Consider the following 22,235-nt stretch of genomic DNA (forward strand, 5'->3'; position numbering starts at 1 on the left):
ATAACAGAAAGATCTCTATAGAAAAATCACAGCTAAAAAGTGAAAAAGTAAAAATTGGAGAACCACCTTTTAGCAACCCTTAATGTAGTAATAGATTTCAGTAATAAACCTTAATGAATAACACAATAGTGAGAAGCTAACAAAGAACTTTATGATAGGTGAATTAGGACGATGGTTCCCAAACCACTGATTGATCTTAACATTGCTAAGAGTGAAACAACTGATGTCATGTTCCTGCGATGGTGATATAATAGAAATACACAAGACCACCCATACAGCCCTTTTACCAAAAAAACCTGAAATCTGAGTCTCTACATCTAAATATTAGTCTACAAGAAATATGGGCAATCATTTTAAAATACAATAAGGATACAATCAGCCAAAATCGAAATATGGGAAGGCACAGGTAAAGTGACCCAATTTATTCAACAAATAAATGGCATGAAAAATAAGAGGGGATAATGTTATAGATTAAAGGAGACTTAAAGAGGTAAGTCAACAAAAGTTAATTGTGGACATCAGATCCTGATTTTTAAAACTGTAAAAAAGATATATTTGAGATACTCAGAAAAACTTTTGAGAAAGCATTATTTTTCATGGGTGAGAAAATGGTATATGGTTAGTTTTCTTAAATGTTGCTATCTTTTAGAGAGGCAAAATGAAGTATTTACAGATTAAGTAATATGCTAAGATTTGCTTTAAAATACTCGAGCAAAATAGAAAAAGGAAGGAGGGGCCTTTCACTTCCAGGAAGAGGGGCAGATGGGATGGGGCCAGGAGGAACTGGATGTGGCTATGAGTAGGTACCAGGAGGCATCCTGGTGGTGATGGGATGTTCTGTATCTCGACTGAATCAAAGTCATCTGGTTGTGACATTGTACTATAACAATGTGTGATATCACCATGAGGGGAAACTTTGTAAAGGGCATCAGGGATTCCTCTGTATTATTTCTTACAGCTGCACATGGATCTCAAAATGAAAAGTTTAATTAATAAAAAGAAATATAGTGTGTCAGAGAATAGATAAAACAAAAATGGCAGAAAAGCTGATGGTTACAGAATTCATTATAATCCTTTGTCTTTCTTCATTTGCTTGAAACTTTCCATAACAAAAAAGTTTAAGGTTTAGAAAAGTAAACTTAACAATTTCCCTGCAAAGCAGCATCTCTCTTCTGATGTTCCTAATTGGTCTGTCTCCAGACTTGCAAAATCCCATACCACCAGGTTTTCCTACACACTCTTGCCCGCTGTCTCCTTCTAATACACTACTTTTTAGTCTAGCACTCCTTTGCTTACAAGGAAACCCACTACTTCAGGATAAAGGTCACATGTATCAAAAACCCCTCTGTTGCCAGCCCTGAACAACCATATGTTCCTCTCCTGCATGCCCTCTACATAAACCTTGCCCTTCAAGCAAACTGGTCACACGACCCCAAGAATACAATTTTGGACACAGTACCCTTGCTCTGTGTGCCAGTCTCCTGCCTGCTACTCTTTCTTCTCTACTGATCTAAATCCCACCCATCTTTAAAAAATAGAACAAAACCTACCTCCTTCATGGAGCTCCCTCTTAGGACCTCTCTTTATGATAACTTACAAGGTTCTTCAGAGCAAAGATCATATATTTTATCACAATGTCTAGTAGCCTTACTGATATAATCTAGATTTCATGCAAAGGTGTTGTGTTGTGTTAGCTGAATGAATATTTAATATAAAGCCTTGAAGAGATTACTGAATTTTAGTAAAAAGTAAAAAAAGTAAAAATTCTAAAGAGATTTAAAAATAAAAATTACAATTCAGTACACTTGAATTTCATACAGCAGTACTATGTTTGATTTGCTTTGTCACCTTGGGCAACTCATTGAACATATCATGGCACTGGGTTCGAAAATATAAAATGGAATAAGGACTAGACTCCCCATTTTTTAACATGTGATACTGTACTTGCCCTGGAAGAAATATCCCAAGGGCTTCCATAGATTTTAACTTGGAAAGGTTATTCCTAAGCATTACTCATCAACAGAGGCTAAACTTCATATGAAACACACAAAGCAAAACAGTATCCCTGATCCACCATTTTTTTTAAATAAAACTGAGTCAATGAGAATCAATTGCACAATGACTTTGGAGACCACAGGAAGTAGGACCACCTTATCTTTAAAGGTATCACATTCGATAAGTCTTCCTAAAGTACCTGTACCCTAGGGGAGATATAAACTCTCTCCCTGTAGCATTAAAATATCTGCCAAAGTTAACTTGGAGCTAACTGTCAAGGATGTATAGCACAAAGGCAGAAACATTTTCTATCAAAGAGTATGCCTTTGTTGAGAAACCACCAAGGTTTCCCTAAATATTGAAGCAGAGACTCATTAGGACAGGAAGTATACTGAGCAGAATACAGAATGAGATTAGGTATTAAGAAAACACACCCTACTTTGCCTTTATAAAAGAGTGTTGCTCTCTAAGCAGGCCTTGTGTATTTAGGAAGGTCATGCCCACTTCAGGGTGGACATGGCAGTAGTCATAACTAAACCAGGGAGACTGCAGAGTCTGCCCTCACACTGAGTCCCTGGGAATGCCCAGGCTGGAAGATAAGAGAGTTGCATAAGAATCAGCCATACCCACCACTAGCGCCCAATAAAATTTGGGAAAACTCCTTTCAAAGAGAATTATCTTAGCACATGAATGAGGAGGTCGTGTTCCTGCTCCAGAACTTTGATTTCCTTAGGAGAGGGAGGCTGGTTCCATGACAGAGCCCAACAGAACGCAGTACATTGATAGGCCACAAAGGGCCCTAGGGATGAGTGAACAGAGGTCATAGGAACCCAAAGACTAGTCAGGGGAAGAAAAGCAAGAAGCAGCAGTTAATTCCCCCCCACCCCCAACCCCCGCACTGGCCTAGCAGCACCAGGGTCCTGGCAGTTACCTGAGGTTTCTTCACCTTAATGATCCAGGTAGGAGGGACAATAACAGCAGCGTGAGCCCCCAGGGAGCAGGGTTCTTCAATGTGATGCAGCATGAAGCAGGTCACCTTATTGTGAAACTGAAGAGAAAAACAGACCAGTAAACAATTCTGGGCAAAGAGTAATGCTGCAGCAAGAAGGAATAAGCACACATGCACACACTCATGCATGTACAAATACACACATGCATGCACACATGCATGTACCGGCACACACCAAGGACACATGCTTTTCTTATCACCACCCAACCAGCTCCAGGATCTTAGAAACCAGATTCCAAATTTATTCCAGTTTATGAACTAACAACAATTGATAACAAAAAAAATCAATCTAGCAGGATGAAGCCGGCTAAAACTTTCTAATCCTTTAATGGGATATTTACATAAAGGTGTTAGAGTCTTGGAGGGTTCTATTCATCCTAACTTGGCACACAATTTTGTTTCCCTTAACTTGCCCTGGACCCTTAACTTGGTTGATTTGGGATAATGTTGAGAAGGAAATGAAGACAAAGCGGAAAGGCAATGCCTACCATCTGCCTCTCCTTTTTCTATCATAGATATAAATCCTCCCAGGTCGTCTTTCCAGTTTAGAGAAGCCAGGAAAGAAGCACGATGTCTCTTCTAGAAAGTTGTTAATCCCAAAGGTAACAAAGTACAAAGAGATTGTTTCTGTTGGGTTTGTCTGGGGCCACTAAAACAATACAATGGCCCTATTACTCTTGGCAAGTCTAAAGTGATTTTTGTTTTTGAAAGGAAGGAAGTAAACGTAGACTAATCATCAGAACAATACTGCAGTATTAGAGACTTAACTCTATACTCCAACTGTAACACTCAGACTGGAGATCTTAGGCCAGTCATATTTTCAATCATCTTTTCTGTGACTACAAAGTGATAGTGATGTACAGTACCATTTATTTTCTAATAAACATAAAATCAACATTATGCAATAATTATGGGCCTTAAAATTTAATCATAGTGATATTTAAAAATTTAACCTCAATTTCTACTTGGATTTTACTTAATGTGACCATATAATTTATCATATTAACTGGAACAATTTTAAAAGTGAAAAGGATCACTGATAATAATTATGTTGGAACAACAGACATAAATTAGGACTGTCTTAGAAAGATTGGCAAATACAGCCACCCTAATTATATTACATAACAACAGAGGGATTTTGTTTTCATCTCTGCCTATCTTCAAGATCTGCTCTGATTCAGTGGCTAATTTTCAATCAGTCAATTAAGTATAATACTAATTGATAAAATAATTAATAATTTTCTCTGCCACCAATAATTTGTGATCTGCAAACAAATAAATATACCAGAGGGATATTATTTATCTTCTTTAAAAACTAATTTTTTTTGGCCATTCAAATAAACACTCAAATGCATGACCATTGCATTTCTAAAATGGTAGGGATCTCAGAGACTGCCTATATCAACTCTCAATTTATACATGAGTAATCTCCAATTTGGAGAATCAAAGATAAGTCCAAGATTGCACAGCTTTTAAACGGTGGAGTCAGGATCTGAACCCAGGAAATGTGGCTCCTGAACCCAGGGTTCTTTGTCCTGTACCATAGAGGGCCACTTATTTATTTGCTTGTTTGACATCAAATATCCTAGAAGGAACTGACCTGTACTGTTAAAATATATCTCCACTGGAATCTGTGTTCAAATGTTTTGTATTTATAGTCCCCTGCAAAATCACCTTCTACACCGTGGGAAACTCAAAGATACGTGGAATTGACCAGAGCTCTCCCACAATGGTCAAGTGAAAGTTCAGCCTTTGTAGTGATTCAGTTGGACTACAGATTAATGAAAAGAGCACACACATGCTCATTGTAAAGGGGGATTTGATTTCCTAATTAATTGCCCTTGGATAAACCATCTCACCACAGCCTGGTAGCTACACGGGGCGGGAGCAGATGCAGCCCATGTGAGCACATCACTGCCCAGGAGGCTGTCCCACCAGTGGGGTCTCACCAGAACAGCGAACCCGCAGCACGGACAGCATTAGGGACACCTGGACACCAGATCTGCTTCTTCCTCCCCAGATGGAGAGAACTGCCTTGATGGTACAGAGGTTCATTCAAGAACTAGGATGGCCTTATACTTGTAAACATGTTCTTGGACAGCTGTGCCACGATTATTTGTGTCACAACTAACTGAAAGGAGATGGAAACACCACGAATAAAAAATGTATCAGACAATGATGCAGCAACACTGAGATTTCCAGACCACGGAGTTCCTCCCTAGGGATAGCAGGTTCTCCTGACACAGGGGGCCTAGGAAAAGTATGCTAGAGCGATTGTTAGGTTGAACTATATGGGACTGCCAAAATTCAAATGGTTTTGACCCATGAAAAATGTCAATTTCACATTTCAACTAAATGCATCTGTTCCAGTCCCATGGCCTGCGTGGCTAGTTCAATCCGATGTGTAGAGGATGAGGTTTCCTGCAAACCCTTCACCTAGCTGAAACACCACAGCTCTTTCTTTGCAGGTCCCCTGTGCAATGAAGGGACTATATACCCCAACTCACACAGTCACTGAAAGGAGTAGGTAAAGAGATTAGAGTAGGGGTCAGCAAACTTTTTCTATAAAGGCCCAGAGAGTAAATATTTTAGGCTTGTGAGCCCATCCATCTGTGTTGCAATTACTCAACTCTCACACTGTAGCATGAAAGTAGCTATAGACAATACACAAATGCAAAAAGAGCTACAAACAATACGTAAATAACTGAGTATGGCTGTGTTCCAGTAAAACTTCATTTACAAAATTAAGTGGCAGCCAGACTTGGCCTATGGGCTATAGTTTGCCAACCCCTGAATTAAACTATACATTGTCTGGTAGAAGAAACAGGTACATAGGCAAACAAATAAGGAAATGTAGCATCTGGTAGGGACAGAGGAATTAGGTGCTAAAAAAAAAATACGGTGAAGAAAAGGTAGACAAAAGAGAAGAAAAGTAAATGGGGAAATTACCGTCAGATCCTAATGAATATATATTTCTCAAATGTGAGAAAGAGCTACATTTTAATGAGCATACAGACAACTAACTGTAAAGACATACAAACCTGAAAAAGGATACAGGGACCACTCTCCTCACCCTAACACTTAGCCCCATTAAAAACAAAAAAAGTCACCCACATCAAAACCAGAAGGACCACGATGCCTATACACCTGTGTTAGAGGGATCTCTCATTTTGCATGTTGCATTGTTCCTAATGTTGCACCTTTCGACCACAGGTGGAGTTCTCAACCCTCTAGTGAAGTGGAAAAAAATGTGGTCTAGAAGTGAGAAGCCCTCAATGTTAGTCCCAGTATTAGAGCCAGAGGAGGATTTTCCAGTCTCTGTCCCAGGCTTCAATGTATATAAAATATAGGCGTGAATTTATTTTTATAGTTTCTCCCAACTCATATATGCTATTATTCTTTCTTCCTCCAAGGGTCCTATATGAGAAAAGTGATACGTTAAATTAAGATAACCTTCACTTACAGACAAGAACTCAAGTAATGTCATAAGAGTATTTTGATAAAATGTGAGCCCACATTGCTTTATTTCACCCCAAACTTACCGCCTGCTTGCACCAGGAACAGCTGATAGCCACAATCTCTTTACTGTGGAAGGAGAACTTTTGCTGGAAGCCCTGGGATATTAGGACAAGAGACAAAGAATTTAAAACCACCTCAATCACAACACACGTTTACCCTCCTGAAGTTCAATGAAGTGAATAAGGCCAGAATTGTCACCCATCACGGGAAGTCACTAGAAGTGCAAATGCCACATTGAGTACCACACTCGCCACTTTCTATTTTCTATTCCTGAAGCATCCAGACTGTGTGAGAGAAGAGGCACTGGTATTTCGTAGACCACTAATTATTCAAAGTCAGCCACGCAAAAAGAGCTTTTAAAAAAAAATCTAGTTTTGATATGTTTTTATTATACGCAAAGGAAAAGCCAATATTGGTTTGCACAGTCCTGTATAACAATGATATCTATCTTAGAGGCTCTATACAATGTTAGCATCTGAGAATCCAGAAGAAAAGAAATGAAATATCAGAGAGATAGTATGTAGAAGTCAGAATCTGGGAGAAACTCCAGAGTGTAATAGTAAATTCAAACACTTTTATCATCCCCTTGGGATGTCTGCACTCAAAACAAGTAGCTTTTAATTTTTATTCTGCACCAGCAAGCAGCAATGAGATCAATGAAATAGAAAATACAGTCAGTCCTCTTAAATGAACAAAGAGAACTACTTTCCCATCAAGAATGGAAGAGGTGCTTTTTGGCTGCTGTTGTCCCTAAACAACTGTCAGAGGAAATATGCAGTATTGCTCAAAGAAACTTTTTAGCCTTCCCAAAGCTCCTCTATTTCCCTCTGCCTGTGAAATCTAAACCTAAACAAACAAATTCAAAGCAATGGCCAGAAAGAAAAAATCAAAACAGGGCTTTTTTAAGGTGATCAAAAGAAAAGAGAAAAATGTGACAGGCAGGAAAACTATTCAAAGCACTAGCTGAGTGTCTTACTTAAATGTACAGATAATTTTAAGATATAAATCAATTAACACATTCTTAAATCGTGCCCCAGGGCATTTTGCAGTGCCCATAAATCCTGCCTATCTGCAGCCCTTTATATACTATTGAGCATTTTCTCCTTTTGAACCTCTCTCCTGGTTTCCTAATACATCATCCCAGTTCTCTTCTACTTCCCCATGCTCCTCCATGTGGACATCAGACCAGAACTGATTTCAGTGCTCTGTCCTATAGGATTCCTCCTCTAATTCTTCTCTTTTGCCCCAATTTCAGTTATCACTTCCAGAGACATGACCTCTTCTTAACTCTCTTGGATTTGGAAAAAATGTCTCCATCAATACTCCTTTCTCAACAACCTAATATTTTCACTCCCTGTGCAGGAAAGTTAACATAGCAAGCCTGAGACCCCTGTCCTTAGGAAGGCTGCTTGCAAGGTTGGCCCTTGCTTGGCATCTGGAAACTTGGATTTCGGGAGGGTTTATCCAATTGCAAGAACAGTTAAGAGTGGCTCACTGGACCTAAACTGCACACACCATGTGGTTTATGCTGAACACCTGCTTTCCTTCTGGGAGTCTGGAATTTTGGTTTGTGCTACAAAGAGGGTGCTTATGTGAACAGTCCTCAACAAAAACCCTGGGCACTGAGTCTCTAATGAGACCAGGGGACAACAGTCCACGTGCGTTTCATTGCTGGAGGAATTAAGTCCATCCTGTGTGGACTCCACGGGGAGAAAACCCTTAGAAGCTTGTGCCTGGTTTCCTCCAGACTTTACCCCATGCACCTTTCCCTTTGCTGATTTTACTTTGTATCCTTGTGTTGTAAAAAACCATAGCTGTGAGCACTATATGCTGAGTCCTGTGAGTCCTAGTGAATCACTGAACCAGGGGTGGTCTGGGGGACCCTGACACACTCCTCTCCTCCCAGATAGTGAATTTTGCTGTGTTTCCTTCTGCCAAAGACAGTATCTTTTCCCCAGAAAAGGGTCGCTTCTGAGACACACACAGACTGAAATACTGGGTCACAGTCCCCAGCAACAGTTGCAACTGCCTAACAGGATTACCTTACAGAAAGGATGCAAAGTCTAGTGAGCCAAAGACTTAGGTGTGCAGGTCTTTTCAAAGATGATGCCAAATGACTCAGTATGAGATAAGATGGCACCAAAACTGCAGAAATGACTTCACATTGCAACCACTTGAAAATTTCCTCATCCCTCAAAGCCACTTTTGAGGAAGCAAAAAAAGGAGATGGATAAAACTTGCCTTTAGAGCTATAGGAACACTTTGGGGCTCCTTTGTGAAGAGAGAGACAAGCAGCTAAGGGCAGGTGTGCAGAAGCTCGAGGGGGAGGACCTCAGAACACTGAATTCTCCCACCCAACCCCACCCAGCCCTGTGTCATGGTGCACTGAGAGTCCCTTTACACCTGGATTTCTGCTTCCTCTTCTGACTTGTCTCTCTGGACAGTCTGTTTCTCCTTTTATTCTTCATTCCACCCTGGGCACTGTCACTAGGGTAGTGCCTCCACTTCTATGTTTCTCTGTTTTTATGTTTCTGCCTCCAGTTCAAAATACTTAATCGACACTTCTTTCCTTACAGATTAATAGAGTAAACTCTTCACACAGGCATTCAGAGCCATCCATAATCTTCCCACCAATTTTCCTACCTCTCTCTCTCCCCATCCTTTCTATTATAAATTCCTGTCTATATCTACTTATATGCCATGACATGCTTTACTCTTTTATATTCCCATTTTTTGCTCATGCTGTTTCCTCATTCTCAACCCACCATCTAGAAAGCCTACCACCATTTCACATGCAGTATCTAAATTTTACTTCCACTATAAAACCTAAAAGAGTCTTTCAAAATCACCTCAATTCAACTGCACTCTTTCCTTGCCACGATAGGCCTTGCCATCTGTACCTGCCCTTGCCATTATAACTAGTGCCCTACATTGCTGGTTGTTTTATGTGAACATGTATTTTCTCTCCAATGGTCCTTAAGCTCTTTGAAGGCAGTCAATCCTTGTATAGTTCTTAGCAACTTAGCATAGTTCTTTGAACATCACAGACATGGCATGATATTTTCTTAATAATTGAAAAAGAAAGTTGCTGCTACCACATCACTATTCAATTACAACCTTCATGCTATCCAGACTTTAAAAACTACACCTATGCCCCCTGCAAATGTGTCCCTTCGTGGCACCATCCCTTAGGCAAAAAACTAACCCCTATAGATACTGCAAACATGCTAGGATTCTAATGTTCATTTTTAAGTCTGCAATATTGAAATTCTGTGTGGCTAAAAATCAATGTGGTTGAATTCATGGCAAGACAGCAGAAGTAGCTACAACTAGAAGTCTGCTAAATGTTGTGGTTTCAAATGTACTGTTATAAGTCTTAAATGCTATTATCCAGCCACCATTCCGTCAGCTTATACATCAGATGGCTATAAATTGTACATCAAATCAAAGCTGAGGAGAGATGGTAAGGATGAGAATAGTTCTTGGATTTTCTTGTTGGCTGGGTAATCTTAGGCAAATCACTTAACCCTTCTAATTACCCCTACACCTAAAAATGGGAATAATACAAACCTACCCTAAACCACTAGGTGGTTATAAGCATCAAACAAGGCCATGTATTTGAAAAGTGTATATATAGAGAGAGACAGACAGACAGACAGAACTTTTATTGACAAGCTCTATCAAAAGGAACCTCTTCTGCCAACTTGCTGAGAAAGACTCTGGTGTCTAATAAGTGACTAAGTGATGCCCCATTCAGTGGTATGGGGTGAGTGTATTCAGTCCTTCCTCTCTACTGAAAATTGGCCTTCTGGTTTCAAGGAGAAAAGACATGCAATCCACTTTGGTACTGGCAGCCAGGCTGGTACCAGAAACAAATAACAAGGCAAATCACAACTGGGGCACTGGACATTACACTTATGAGAATTGTGGCGGGTCCCTTGGAAATGTGCCTGGTGATAATCAGTTCTGTGCTTTGTTTTGGATTCTAGTCTGGCAGAGTCACAGCAACCATGGCTTCAGGGTTATCATCTAACATGGAGACATAAACAGAACTACATCAGCGCCTTCATGGACCCAGTTCCCATAGACCACCTGCCATGAGAAGGTTTTGGCCAGGCTCTCAGCATGGCAAAACAAACCAGATTCCAAATTACCCACTTTTAAATACTGGCCCAAATCTGCTATTATGGTACCAACAGATGCCCTGACTGAATGCTAAATGACTCTGTGATTTTGAAAGGCTATTTTGTTCAGCACTATCACAGAGGAAAATAGGGATGTGAGGCCAGATGCTTTGAATCCAACTGACTTCAGAATTTAGAATACCAAGAACACTGATGGATAAAATCTTTTTTTGTTGTTGTTATTCTTTGGGCTTTTTCGATCAAATTGAGCATTTGGAAAAAAGTTTAAACAATATTTATTCTGAGCCACTAAAGCTTTGTTGCCTTCTGATTTCTTCTGCAATCCAGGGCATGTACCAAATGGCACTCAGTTTTACAGCCTTGGCTGCAACTAGAGAAAAAAGGGCTTTACTTAAAACAAGTTGAATTTATTTTAATCTTTCAGTATTAAACTAAGGGTTAGGCTGAAAGAATCTCCTGTTTGATTTAATTTGAGCTAATGCAAGGGTTGATACTCCTCTTGCCTCCAAAAGTTTAAACAACAAAATAAACCTCTCCACATCCACTAGCATGTTCAAGGCTTACAAATGGCAAACCCAGTGGAATTATAAAATAAGACTAAATTAATTTACCTCCATTAATATTTATCTTAAAATAGAGAACTGCAAACATTTTTGCACAAATACGCCCTATGATTTTTGAAAAAAATATACTTTTACACATTTTTTATTTCATCTCTAAATGTTTATCATAATTTTAATTAAATGCAAATTCTAGAATAATAATATTGAAATTTTGAAATTTTAAAATAAAACTGTTAGACCACTCTTAGAAATGTATTCCATGGGGTAGAAATAACACAGTGACTTGGTACTCACTAATGCAAGTGGAAATTTTTCCACTTTGACTTTGCTACAAGAGCTCAAATTGGTTGTGTTGTTTCAACACAACCACTTCCAACCAGTTGAAACAACCAACCAGTTGAAACAACTGTAACATTTGAGCATCCCACCAGCTGAAGCTGATAACTAAGCCCTTCAAGAGACCGAGGTACAGGACCACACCAACCTAATTAAAAACTTTCCTGATCAATAAAAAATGGCATTTGTTTTAGCCAACTACTATTGACTTATAGACTATTTCTGTCTTATCCCAAATGCAACCTTCAATCGTTAGCAAAAAACCACTATGAACCAACCCCCAAATACACAGAAGTCATTGGCTTTTTTCCCTCAATAAATTATTCAGACCAGTTTTCCACTGATACGTGGGCCTCTGCCTGTCAACGAGAATCCTTGGAAATTAGGCTAGGTTGATAATATGCCTTTTCCTTAGTTTCATCATAGTGCAAAATGTTAGCATAATATTCTAGTTTTTGCAAAACTAGGGCTTACGTACTCATAGAAAACTTATTTAATTTAAACTTCCTAAATTTCTTGTACTTATTTTAATGGTCTTAATCTAAAATTATTGTAAACATTTAAGATTTTCAAAATGAAAAAGTACTGATCTAAATTGGATTATAATAAACAATGTCTTTATAAATTGAATCATAGTAAGCAATGTCTTTATAACTTCTGATAATGCTGCAAATTATGTGACTCTACAAAGTTACTGTATTAGAATTATCTTTGGAAAAATCTAAATTCTTGTCTCTTGGTTTAATTACAATATACTTTATGACATTAATTAAAGGCTCTGAAAATTCATCAATGCCCTTATTGTCCATAATGTGCCCTAGCTCTAGGGGAATCTTTGACATAAACCCCAAAATTGAAATTTTATGATTCCCCAATACAGTATTTCAACTTTCTCCATTCTAATGTTGTTGGTAATTACAATATATTAATCAGAGCCAATCAGCCTTATCATCCTCAGATAGTTTCTGCTTTTTCTGTTCATTTATCTGAAGACTCCTGCTACAAGCTACAGATCATGCATGGGAAAAGAAATCAAACATTTAGGGCACAAGATTCTCAGTACAAGTTAACATTGTTACCACAAATGTGTCAGACTGTTTCAAGAGACTAAGACATGATTTCCAGGAGTTTTTCATTTCAGCAACTGATGACTTCATGGAAGTAGACAGCTAAAGCCTAGATCTTGGAATTAAGATAGACCACTTATAACAATGGCTACTGATTTACATTTTAATTTACATGTTAACTATTTTTAGCTATGATATTTATATTCCATATTTTTATGACCATCCCGATTCTGGCACAAAAATGCTTCATACAGATAGTTAGTATTATATTCAATAAGGCCAAAACTATATATGAGCCTTTAACTGTTGGGTTTATATCTTTGTCCCAGAATACCAGGGAGGTTTCTTTTGTGTATTTTCTTAAAATACTGGCTGATGCAACTAGCTATGATTACAATTATTCATAAGGAAAATTAATTTCTATCTCTAATTGAGTCATAACAAACTTACCAATAAATATTATCATTTTGATGCTAATAATATTCACCAAGCAGGTTGTTTTTTTAGAAAAAACAAGACTAGTTAAAATAGTGGAAACTTTTTTTAAAAGATAGGATTGATGTTAACATAGTTACCAGCTGAAAATCATGACAGCTCTTCAGTGAAGATGTATAATGTTGCTGATGGCACAACACTACAGAAAATAAATGGCTGTACTCTTTACCCTTAACCAATTGATTGAGGAGAATGCTCTTCGGCTGGTAGAACTATCTACACTTTCTTTTTTTTATTTCAGCATATTACAGGGGTACAAATGTTTAGGTTACATATACTGCCTTTGCCCCACCCAAGTCAGAGCTTCCAACATATCCATCCCCCAAAATAGTGCGTATGGCACCCATTAGGTGTGTATATACCCATCCCCTCCTCCCCCCTCCTATCTGTCCAACACCTGATGAATGTTACTACTGTATGTGCACATAAGTGTTAATGAATTAATACCAATTTGAAGGTAAGTACATGTGGTGTTTGTTTTGACAATTTTGCTATACTATCTCCCAGACAACTGAAAAAAAGAGACTTCAAAATTTGCCAAAATTACTCACACTGTGCTCTTACTGGCTTCATGAATTTATGTCAACATGATATCACCATGTAATATATGCGTTAGAGAGAGAGAGGAGTCTGCTCTCTAGACCCAGTTTTGACTTCACTTTGGGGTTTTACTACATCTACTCTTCCCAGTAGTAGCTCAAATGACCTAACAACAGTCTTTTCACAGCAATGTGCCTGGTCAGGGAAGATGAAGAGCCCACTGAGAGAGGAAAAGCTACATCTCAAAAGATCTAGCAGCAGGACCTAACCAATATACACTGGCAGGACAGGGAGTATGTGGTGGTGAGTGGGTCCAGGATAAAGGGGGACAGAGTTTAAAGCTGGGTAAAAGAGAGATTCTCATTGTGAGAGCACTCATCTATAATAGAGGATTTAGCACATTATCAAGAATCCTAGTAGATGATGCTAACCCCAGGATGCTAATGCTAGCAAAAGGATGGCTTTTGAGAACGTGAACAAAGAAATGATCCACATTAAGTGAAGTAGAAATGTCTGCATTGCTGTGACAGAGGAAGAGGAAACAAAATCTCCTAGAAATAAGGACGCTAGAGTTGCCATATCAGGTACAGCTGAAAAGCCCGTCAGTTGACTATGATCTGCAAGAGGCCCAAAGGACACTCCATTTACCAAAGCAGTAAGAAATGTGCTGGTGAATAAAGGAACAATTATTGTTGAGAAGATCAGAGGTGGCTCCCCGCTGTAAGTTAGCCCTGCTGGTAGGAAATGCCTTACAGAATGAGCACTCTGATAGCAATCGAAATTACAGGATTCTAAAATAATACAGACCATATGACAGTAGTACGTGTAGGTATAGCTGTTATTGACCCTGGAGACTGCAAGAACATACCTGGTAACCAGGTGATCCACTGGGGCACCCTTTAATTCTTTGAGCACTTTTGGTAATAAATGGACAAGTGCAGCAACCCAGACCGGAGGATCAGACCGCTGAGAGGTAAGGGTAGGTCAAGGTAGGTCACCTAGACCAGAAATGCTAGTTGAGAGTGTGGTGAATCCAGAATGGATGGTTAAGGAGGGAAAGGATGAATATCAGTTGCAGAGTTAAGACCAGCTGCAGCTGTGAGGGCCGTGGTATATCCCACTATCCTTCCTTTTATGTATTTCCCCAGGAAATGAGACCAACCAGAGTCCTGGAGGAGTTTTCCTAAAAATGTATTATATGAAACAAGGGACTCTGAGCAGCACCAGGGATGGGCTGTATTGGATGCTGTGACGTTCCACTTAGATAACGCTGCTTCAGGCCTGAGCCGCTCACCTCATTCCTCCAGTTTAGAGGAATGTTGGAGGCTGATGGTTCTCAAAGAATTTACCCTTTCATCTTCAGAAATTGTCCTGAGCCTAAAAGAGTCACCTCAACCAAGGGCAGCCCTCACCCAGTGATGGGACAAGGCAGCGCAGCTCTGAAGGGCTACTCCAGACCCCGGGGGGATCAGCCGAGGCCTCTGTTGTGGCTGCAGCGCAGTTCACCGCTGCCTCCACCCAGTCCTAGCGCGTTCCCTCCCCCACAGCTGTTGATCCTGAGATCTCTCAACAAACCTTCAGCATATAAATCTCAGTCTCAGAGTTTGTTTTTTGGAAATCTTGAGCTAAAATAATGGTTTGGATCTGATCATGTGATCATATACCTGTCCTTTTATGAGACAGAACCATGAAAAAGGAAACATTTTTCATGTAAAAGGAAAAATTTCCTCCCAACATCAGCACTTGCCTAGTAGATATCAAAATGGAACACTGTATTTTACCACAATTGCTTTAGCCCACTGAAACGGATAAGTAATTTAGAATTATTATACTTGTATACTAGACCCTCACTCAAGTAATTAAAGAACCTTTCCTGACCAACGTGTTTAATCAACTTGGATGTATGTTTAGACTTCCCTAACTTGTTTAATCAATTTTGTGGATGCACTTTTGGATTAATTCTGTCCCACAGAGAGTAAAACCTCCAATTATTAATCAGAAGGACCTTGATTTTCACTTCTCAGCTAAATACTCAGTGTGCATTTCTCTGCCTACATTGTAAATACACTAAGCACTGGCTTTGTTGATCACTGTAGTTAGTGACCAATTTTTAAAATATATAAACAAGCTTTTTCTTTAACAAGAGGGAATTTTATATCATTTCTTTTTCCTCCTTGGAATATTTCATTGCACTATTTTTTTTTTAATTAAAGGAAGCTTTTTTCCTGACATCAATACTCCAAATGTCTGACACCCACATGTTTTTACACCCAGGGCAAAGAGTGTGAAATATGCTTTTCCTCATAACCTGACTGAAGAAAGGCGATTTGGAAAGGGAGGGAAGCCCAGAGAACCACAAATATGTTCTCAGGCAGACTGGATTCAGGTTTTAAGAAAGGGCCAAATGGTGAGTGAAGACTGGAAACTGCTCCTCTTAGTCTTCTCCAAGCTGCCCCTGGGGTCCCCTGCGTCCCAGGAATGTGCACTGCCCAGTCTGTAACATCATTCTGGCGGCTAGAGAACTTCCGCTTTCCATCCTCCAGATATTCTTCTGCACTCGCTGGAGGCTCCTTGCACCCTCCCGTCCCCTTTCCTCTCACCTCCCCACCTCCCGTGTCTCCCGCTCCTCCACCCTCTCCCGGTTTGACATTTGCATTTCATATTTCTCACTCCCTTCTCTTCTAATGTTTCTGTTAAATATCCTTACTTTCTTCATCTCCCCAACTCTACCTTTTTCTATTTTTATCCTTCTATGAATTTTCATTCTCTTATCTGGCAAGAATAACATTATATATAATGTTAACATGTTATGTGTTTTATAGAGAGAGAGATTTACTTATTTTATATATTTTTTATAATTTCTCAGTTGTACATGCCTTATCAATTTAAAAGGCAGTCATCTCTCATTTCTCACTTGAAAAATACTAAAATGTTTTTGGTGCTATTTGTACATGGCCTGTAATTGATTTGCTCTTCATGAAGGAACTAGCTCTGACCAACTGCATCTAAATGGGAGGCACACATTTATCATACACCGCTCTACACATATAGTCTCACTGCTTTACACATATGCGCTCCTGTGTCTGGCAGAAACCCTGCAAAGGGGAAGAACACAAACATTTCAAAAATTGTTGGGTTTGCTTTTCTTATTGTTTGTTCACCTATTCCTAAAGTACTATATTTGAAGTAGTAATTTTAACAAAATGTTGTCACCTGCTGATGTCTATTTTAAACTTCAATTAAACTCAGAGAACAAGCACATGTGAAATGTGTGCTGCAACCAGCCCCATCAAGAGTCTAGAATCAAACCTGCAGATTTATCGTGAGACACACGCGTAGGGTCAGATTCTCAGAACGGAGGGTAAACATGTGGAGGCAGAGTCAGCTCCACTGAGGAAGTGAGGAAGAAGGATGGAGGCCATTGGTTTCTGAGGACCTTCTGCCTCTGGGGTGCAGAACAGTTCTGAGCAGGAGGGAAAGGGGTCATTTGCTTGGGCACCTGAAACAGTCTGGGACCTGAGCACAGTGACTGGAAGTATCTGCACTGCCACCCCGGCCTGAGGTTTGGGCCACTGGTCACCACAAGTACCAGTGGCCCCAGCAGCAGCAACCAGAAGGGGTTGCGAAGGTGGGGGCACCACTGAAGGAAGAACAGAGAATCCCAGGGTGACCACTGAACCACATTAACTGCCACTACTAAGACACTGACCATGCCAAAGACCAGGGGTGTAGTGACAGTAGCTAAATGGCTCTACAGGTGAAAAAGAGTGACTTAACCCCCTGGGGACTATGGCAAGGAACCCTTAGCCCCTGTCTCCTTTTTATTTAAAAATAAAACAAAAAAGACTTCATGGAGATAGAGTTGACATACAAAGAGGCATATGTATTTAATGTATACAACTTGATGAGTTTGGAGATAAATATACATCCATGAAACCATTACCACAATGTATGCCAAAAACATCCATCACTTCAAAAAGTTTCATCCTGCTCTCTTTATTATTAAATTTTGTTGTTGATAACACTTAACAACAGGTAAATCTTCTTAGGAAATGTTTAAGACACAATTAAGTAGTTAACCACAGGCACAGGCTGTGTGATAGATCTCGAGAACTTATTCAGTTTTTCTGACTGAAACTCAGTATCCTGTCAGTAATACCCACCATCTCCCCTGCCCCAATTGAACCTGGAGGACATTATGCTAAGTGAAATAAGCCAGACACAGAAGGAAAAATACCATATGATACTACATGTGTGAGAGACCTAAAATAGTCAAAACTCATAGGAGCAGAGAGTAGAATGATGGTTGTTCTTGTCCCCTTTCTTGATTCTCAGCTAAGGACAGAAAGGCAGGCCAGGCTTCCAGCAGTCACATGGGCTGGGGCTCCATGGAGCCGCTTGGCTTCCCTGCCCTTGTGTTACCCAGTCTACACCTCAATGATCCTCCTGAGGCTAAAGTCACGTGGTTCCTCTTTATAATGGACACACAGGCAAAGAACCAAACCTGCCCCACCAGGGCATGAACCTTCACCATTGAACTTCCATTCCTTGTCCCTAACCTTGCAGAATCTCTTGAAAGCTGACCCCCAGGGCATACACATGTTCAGATCCATACAGAATAGTGCCTTAAATAGATAAGGGAACATACCCAAAAGCCCCAGGCTAGCATTTTCCGTTATTTTTAGACCCTAGAATCCCTTTCCCTATCCATATAATATCCCAACTGAACCCTTATGGTATATTTTAAATCATTTTGACATTGTTGCATTACAAAAATGCTATTAAGTGCACCTTTTTTGGATGTGTATATTTTACATATTGCACTATAAATTCATTTTCAATTAGTTCTTAATATTTGTTACAAATAAAGACATTTTCTAATTTAATAAATGCTACATGGTGTTTAATTTACTTAAACTAATATATATGAAATATATATGATTTATGAACAAATAAATCATAATGATGTAGCATGTTTGGCTAGAGAACTGAAAGATATCAAAAATGTAGACCAAAGTTTAACTATGTATTATGGGTTGTGCACCCCTAATTTGAAAATCCAAAATCCTCCAAAATTCAAAACTTTTTGAGTGCCAACATGATGCCACAAATGGAAAATTCCACACTTGACTTCATGTTTCATGCACAAAATTATTTGAAATAGTGTATCAAATTACCTTCTGGCTATATGTATAAGGTGTATATAAAATATAAATGAATTTCATGTGTAGACTTGGGTACCATCCCCAAGATATCTAATAATGTATATACCAATATTTCAAAATCCAAAAAAAAAAATCCAAACTCTGAAACACTTTTGGTCCCAAGAATTTCAGATAAAGGAGACTCAAATCTGTATTGCATTAAACACTGATGTCAAAATTTGATGTTTGAAACTTTTTAATTTTGAGGGGTTTTTTTTTTTTTTTTTTGAGACAGAATCTTGCTCTGTGTCCACTGGGCTAGAGTACCATGGTGTCAGCCTAGCTCACAGCAACCTCAAATTCCTGGGCTCAAGGGTTCCTCCTGCCTCAGCCTCCCAAGTGGCTGGGACTATAGGCACATGCCACCACACCCGGCTAATTTTTTCTATTTTTAGTGGAGACGGGGTCTCGCTCTTGCTCGGGTTGGTCTCGAACTCCTGACCTCAAGGAATCCTTCTTCCTCAGCCTCCCAGGGTGTTAGAATTACAGGTGTGAGCCTGAATTTTGAGTTTCAAAAAGTTGGCTGGTTTGTTTTTAACTTTTACATATGTTTCTAAATGAGGAAATAAAAGACAAGCTTTCAAGTTCTGATTTACAAACATATTTCCACAATTACCATACTGCTAGGTTTAGATGTTTGGTTCCCTTAAAAAAATGAAGGGTCAAATTATCCATAATCATTTGTATAATTTTTCTTTGCATACTGATTTTTAAAAGTACTGTGGACAACTTGGTATTTACTAAATTTTGTTTGAAGAAATGCAACATGTAGATTTAGTGAAGATCAGTCAGAGACCCGTTTGCAGAATAAGTATGCATTCTGCCTCCACCATGGACTCAACGCAGGTTTGCATTAAACAATTTGTGCTAGATGGAGCCCATCTGCCTCTCCAGTTCCACGTTCCATCTTCCTCTGTCCTATGTCCTATTATAAAGAGTTGGCTTTTATGGATTACCTCAAAGAATCCCTTCTGTTCTGGTTTCTACTGGTTTGGCCACTAGATATTGAAGTTAAGTAGAATTGCAGTATTTATTCCCCAGCTGGTAGGTCACCTCAGGATGGCTGAGTCTTGGTCTTCTAACTAAAGGTCACAGCTCTCGTGACAGGGTCCTGTCCGCCCCTCTGCCTCTTCAGACTCGGCTTGGTCATGGCTCCCTGCCATTCTGAGTCTCGTGTTCTTCACGATCCTTGTGGTTCCCCTACGCTGTGCTCACACATTTTAAATATTCTCTTTATTAAACTCTCATCAAATGACATAATTTAAGTGTGAATGTTTCACCTCTTTTCTGCCTGGACCCTGAGTCTGATATAATATAGGACTACGAACGACAAGAATGTAAAACTACAGAATGGTCATAAACTTGGCAGCCTGAGGTATTTAGCTAAGACTGAGCAACTGAATCATGAGTTGTCTCATCTGATATTTGTTAAATGCCACACACACACTCAGCCAGCTCATGAGAAAATCAGCCCAAATGTTTATTTTATTGTTGATTTTTAAAGTAGAAATTGAAACCACAAACACTCCTCAACTATAAACACTCCCCAAAAATCCCCAGTTGGGAAAATAAAGTTTTGCTAAGTGAAGTGATTATTTTTCACCCCATCTCAATGAGTAAATTCTGAAATAATTTGGGGGAGGGGAGGGGATGGGGGTAGCACCTATGACTATGTAAGACTGTGCAACCCTACTGATGAAAATTATGTATAGCACCAAGGTTTGAAGTGAATTTTCAGTCACTTAATCTGTAAATAGAAATACGGGCATTAGCTTTACTGTAGTCCAGGGTTGAAGCTGGGACCTAAAGGAGGATAATTTATCATCTGGCAAGGGTAGACAGGTCTAAGACCTCCCATCTCATAATTGCTTAAGTCTCAAAGAATTTATGAGTAGCCGGATTGTAAACACAGAGATGAATATGATAGTACAGTATTTGGGGAACATTATACGCAGAGCTGGGATCACTGACTTCCCCACTGAGAACCGAGATGTGCAGCAAGCTGTGACCACTCCACAGTGGCTGCCTGAGAGCCCCAGGCAGGCCAGGAAACACAGCCACAGCAACTCAGGGCACAGAGAGCCCAGTTCTTCCTATTCGGCTGACCATGCCAACAGGAGACCAGAAGAGGGAGTGAAACATGACATTAGGGAACAATTGTCACAAGATATATGTTTATTGATTTTCTTTTAATAAAACCCTTCCAACTCCATTATGGTTTGCATTGCTGAGGAGATGCCAACTATTCGGTTCCCATGAATATATTTTTTCAAAGTGAAGAATCTATTCATGCAGGTTCTCCCTACTCTTCACATCTCTGACCCCAAAGTTGGCTATACCTGGATGTCTTGTCACTTCTCTCTTAGATACACCCATCATGGGAAAGTATAGATAGTCTACAATCCGCAAAGTAAGAGAAAATCTACACACCTCAAAGCAACACCATAGAGGAAAAAGGTGGATGGAGCCAATGAAGAAAGGTCGTGTGAGAGTAGAGGTCTGGCCTCCTTTGCCCCTTGCCATGTAAAATGGCTGGTAAGAATCTTTCCACTTCCCCCTTCCTCCTTGTCTGTATATTTTTACCTCATCCCCCTTTCAGCCTATTTTGTCCATTCTCTGTACAGTCAACAATGAACCAACTGAGAGCCAATGGGTTGAACAGGAGGAAATGATAGCAGTTATAATGGGGGACTATGCCCTTGAGGCTAAGGCAGCTTTCCAGAGAACAACTTGACAACCAATGGCGAGAGCATATTTTCTTTCCAGACACTGGCCAAAATAGCACAATTAATGAAATTTTTTCCAAGACTTTCTCACCTTCCACTACCCCACCTCAGGACAGCCAATATTTCCTTGCATCACTCTATTGTCAAAAATGCTATACTGGTCACACCGGTAATTGACCCAAAGGAGTCACATGAATAAATAAACAAATCAATAATTAATTGATGAGGAATATATTCTCCCAAATTATCTTGCTCTCCACCAAATCAAAACTTCCCTTTACTGATGCCCATCAGCTTACTATTAATGTCATTAAAAAAAAATCTTTATAGTATGATTTACTACCAGTTTAACCTTCCCAAGTGATCCTGTCATCTGTAAAGTAGATCTTTGCACATTGGAAAAAGCTATCACCCAAATATCTTGGGGTCAGTATCATGTGGAATCAATGGAGTTTAACAACATACAGCCATAACACCCCCACCGTTGGCCTGCCTCACTTTTCCAAGTGTCCCTCCATTCTGAGGGATCTATAACCATAGTGACAGAGGAAGTTGACAAAAATAACCACAAAAAGGGCATCTCTTTCCAGGAACTGGATAATGTCCCAAGAGAGCAACACATTTCTAGCTTCTGAC

At 39.6% G+C, this 22,235-nt stretch overlaps 1 protein-coding gene across 2 annotated transcripts in view; it reads right to left on the reverse strand.

Moving 5' to 3' along the window:
- Positions 1-22,235, reverse strand: part of DGKI (diacylglycerol kinase iota) — a 405,374-nt gene that overhangs the window by 203,533 nt on the left and 179,606 nt on the right. For both annotated transcript variants that reach the window (XM_069461741.1, XM_069461740.1), the window contains exons 7-8: positions 6,547-6,618; positions 2,927-3,043 (exon numbers count right to left, since the gene is read on the reverse strand). In XM_069461741.1, coding sequence (XP_069317842.1) covers positions 2,927-3,043; positions 6,547-6,618 — 189 coding nt within the window. The remainder of the gene's footprint in view (positions 1-2,926; positions 3,044-6,546; positions 6,619-22,235) is intronic.

This window comes from Eulemur rufifrons, chromosome 29, assembly GCF_041146395.1.
Source record: "Eulemur rufifrons isolate Redbay chromosome 29, OSU_ERuf_1, whole genome shotgun sequence".
Classification (NCBI taxonomy): Eukaryota; Metazoa; Chordata; class Mammalia; order Primates; family Lemuridae; genus Eulemur; species Eulemur rufifrons.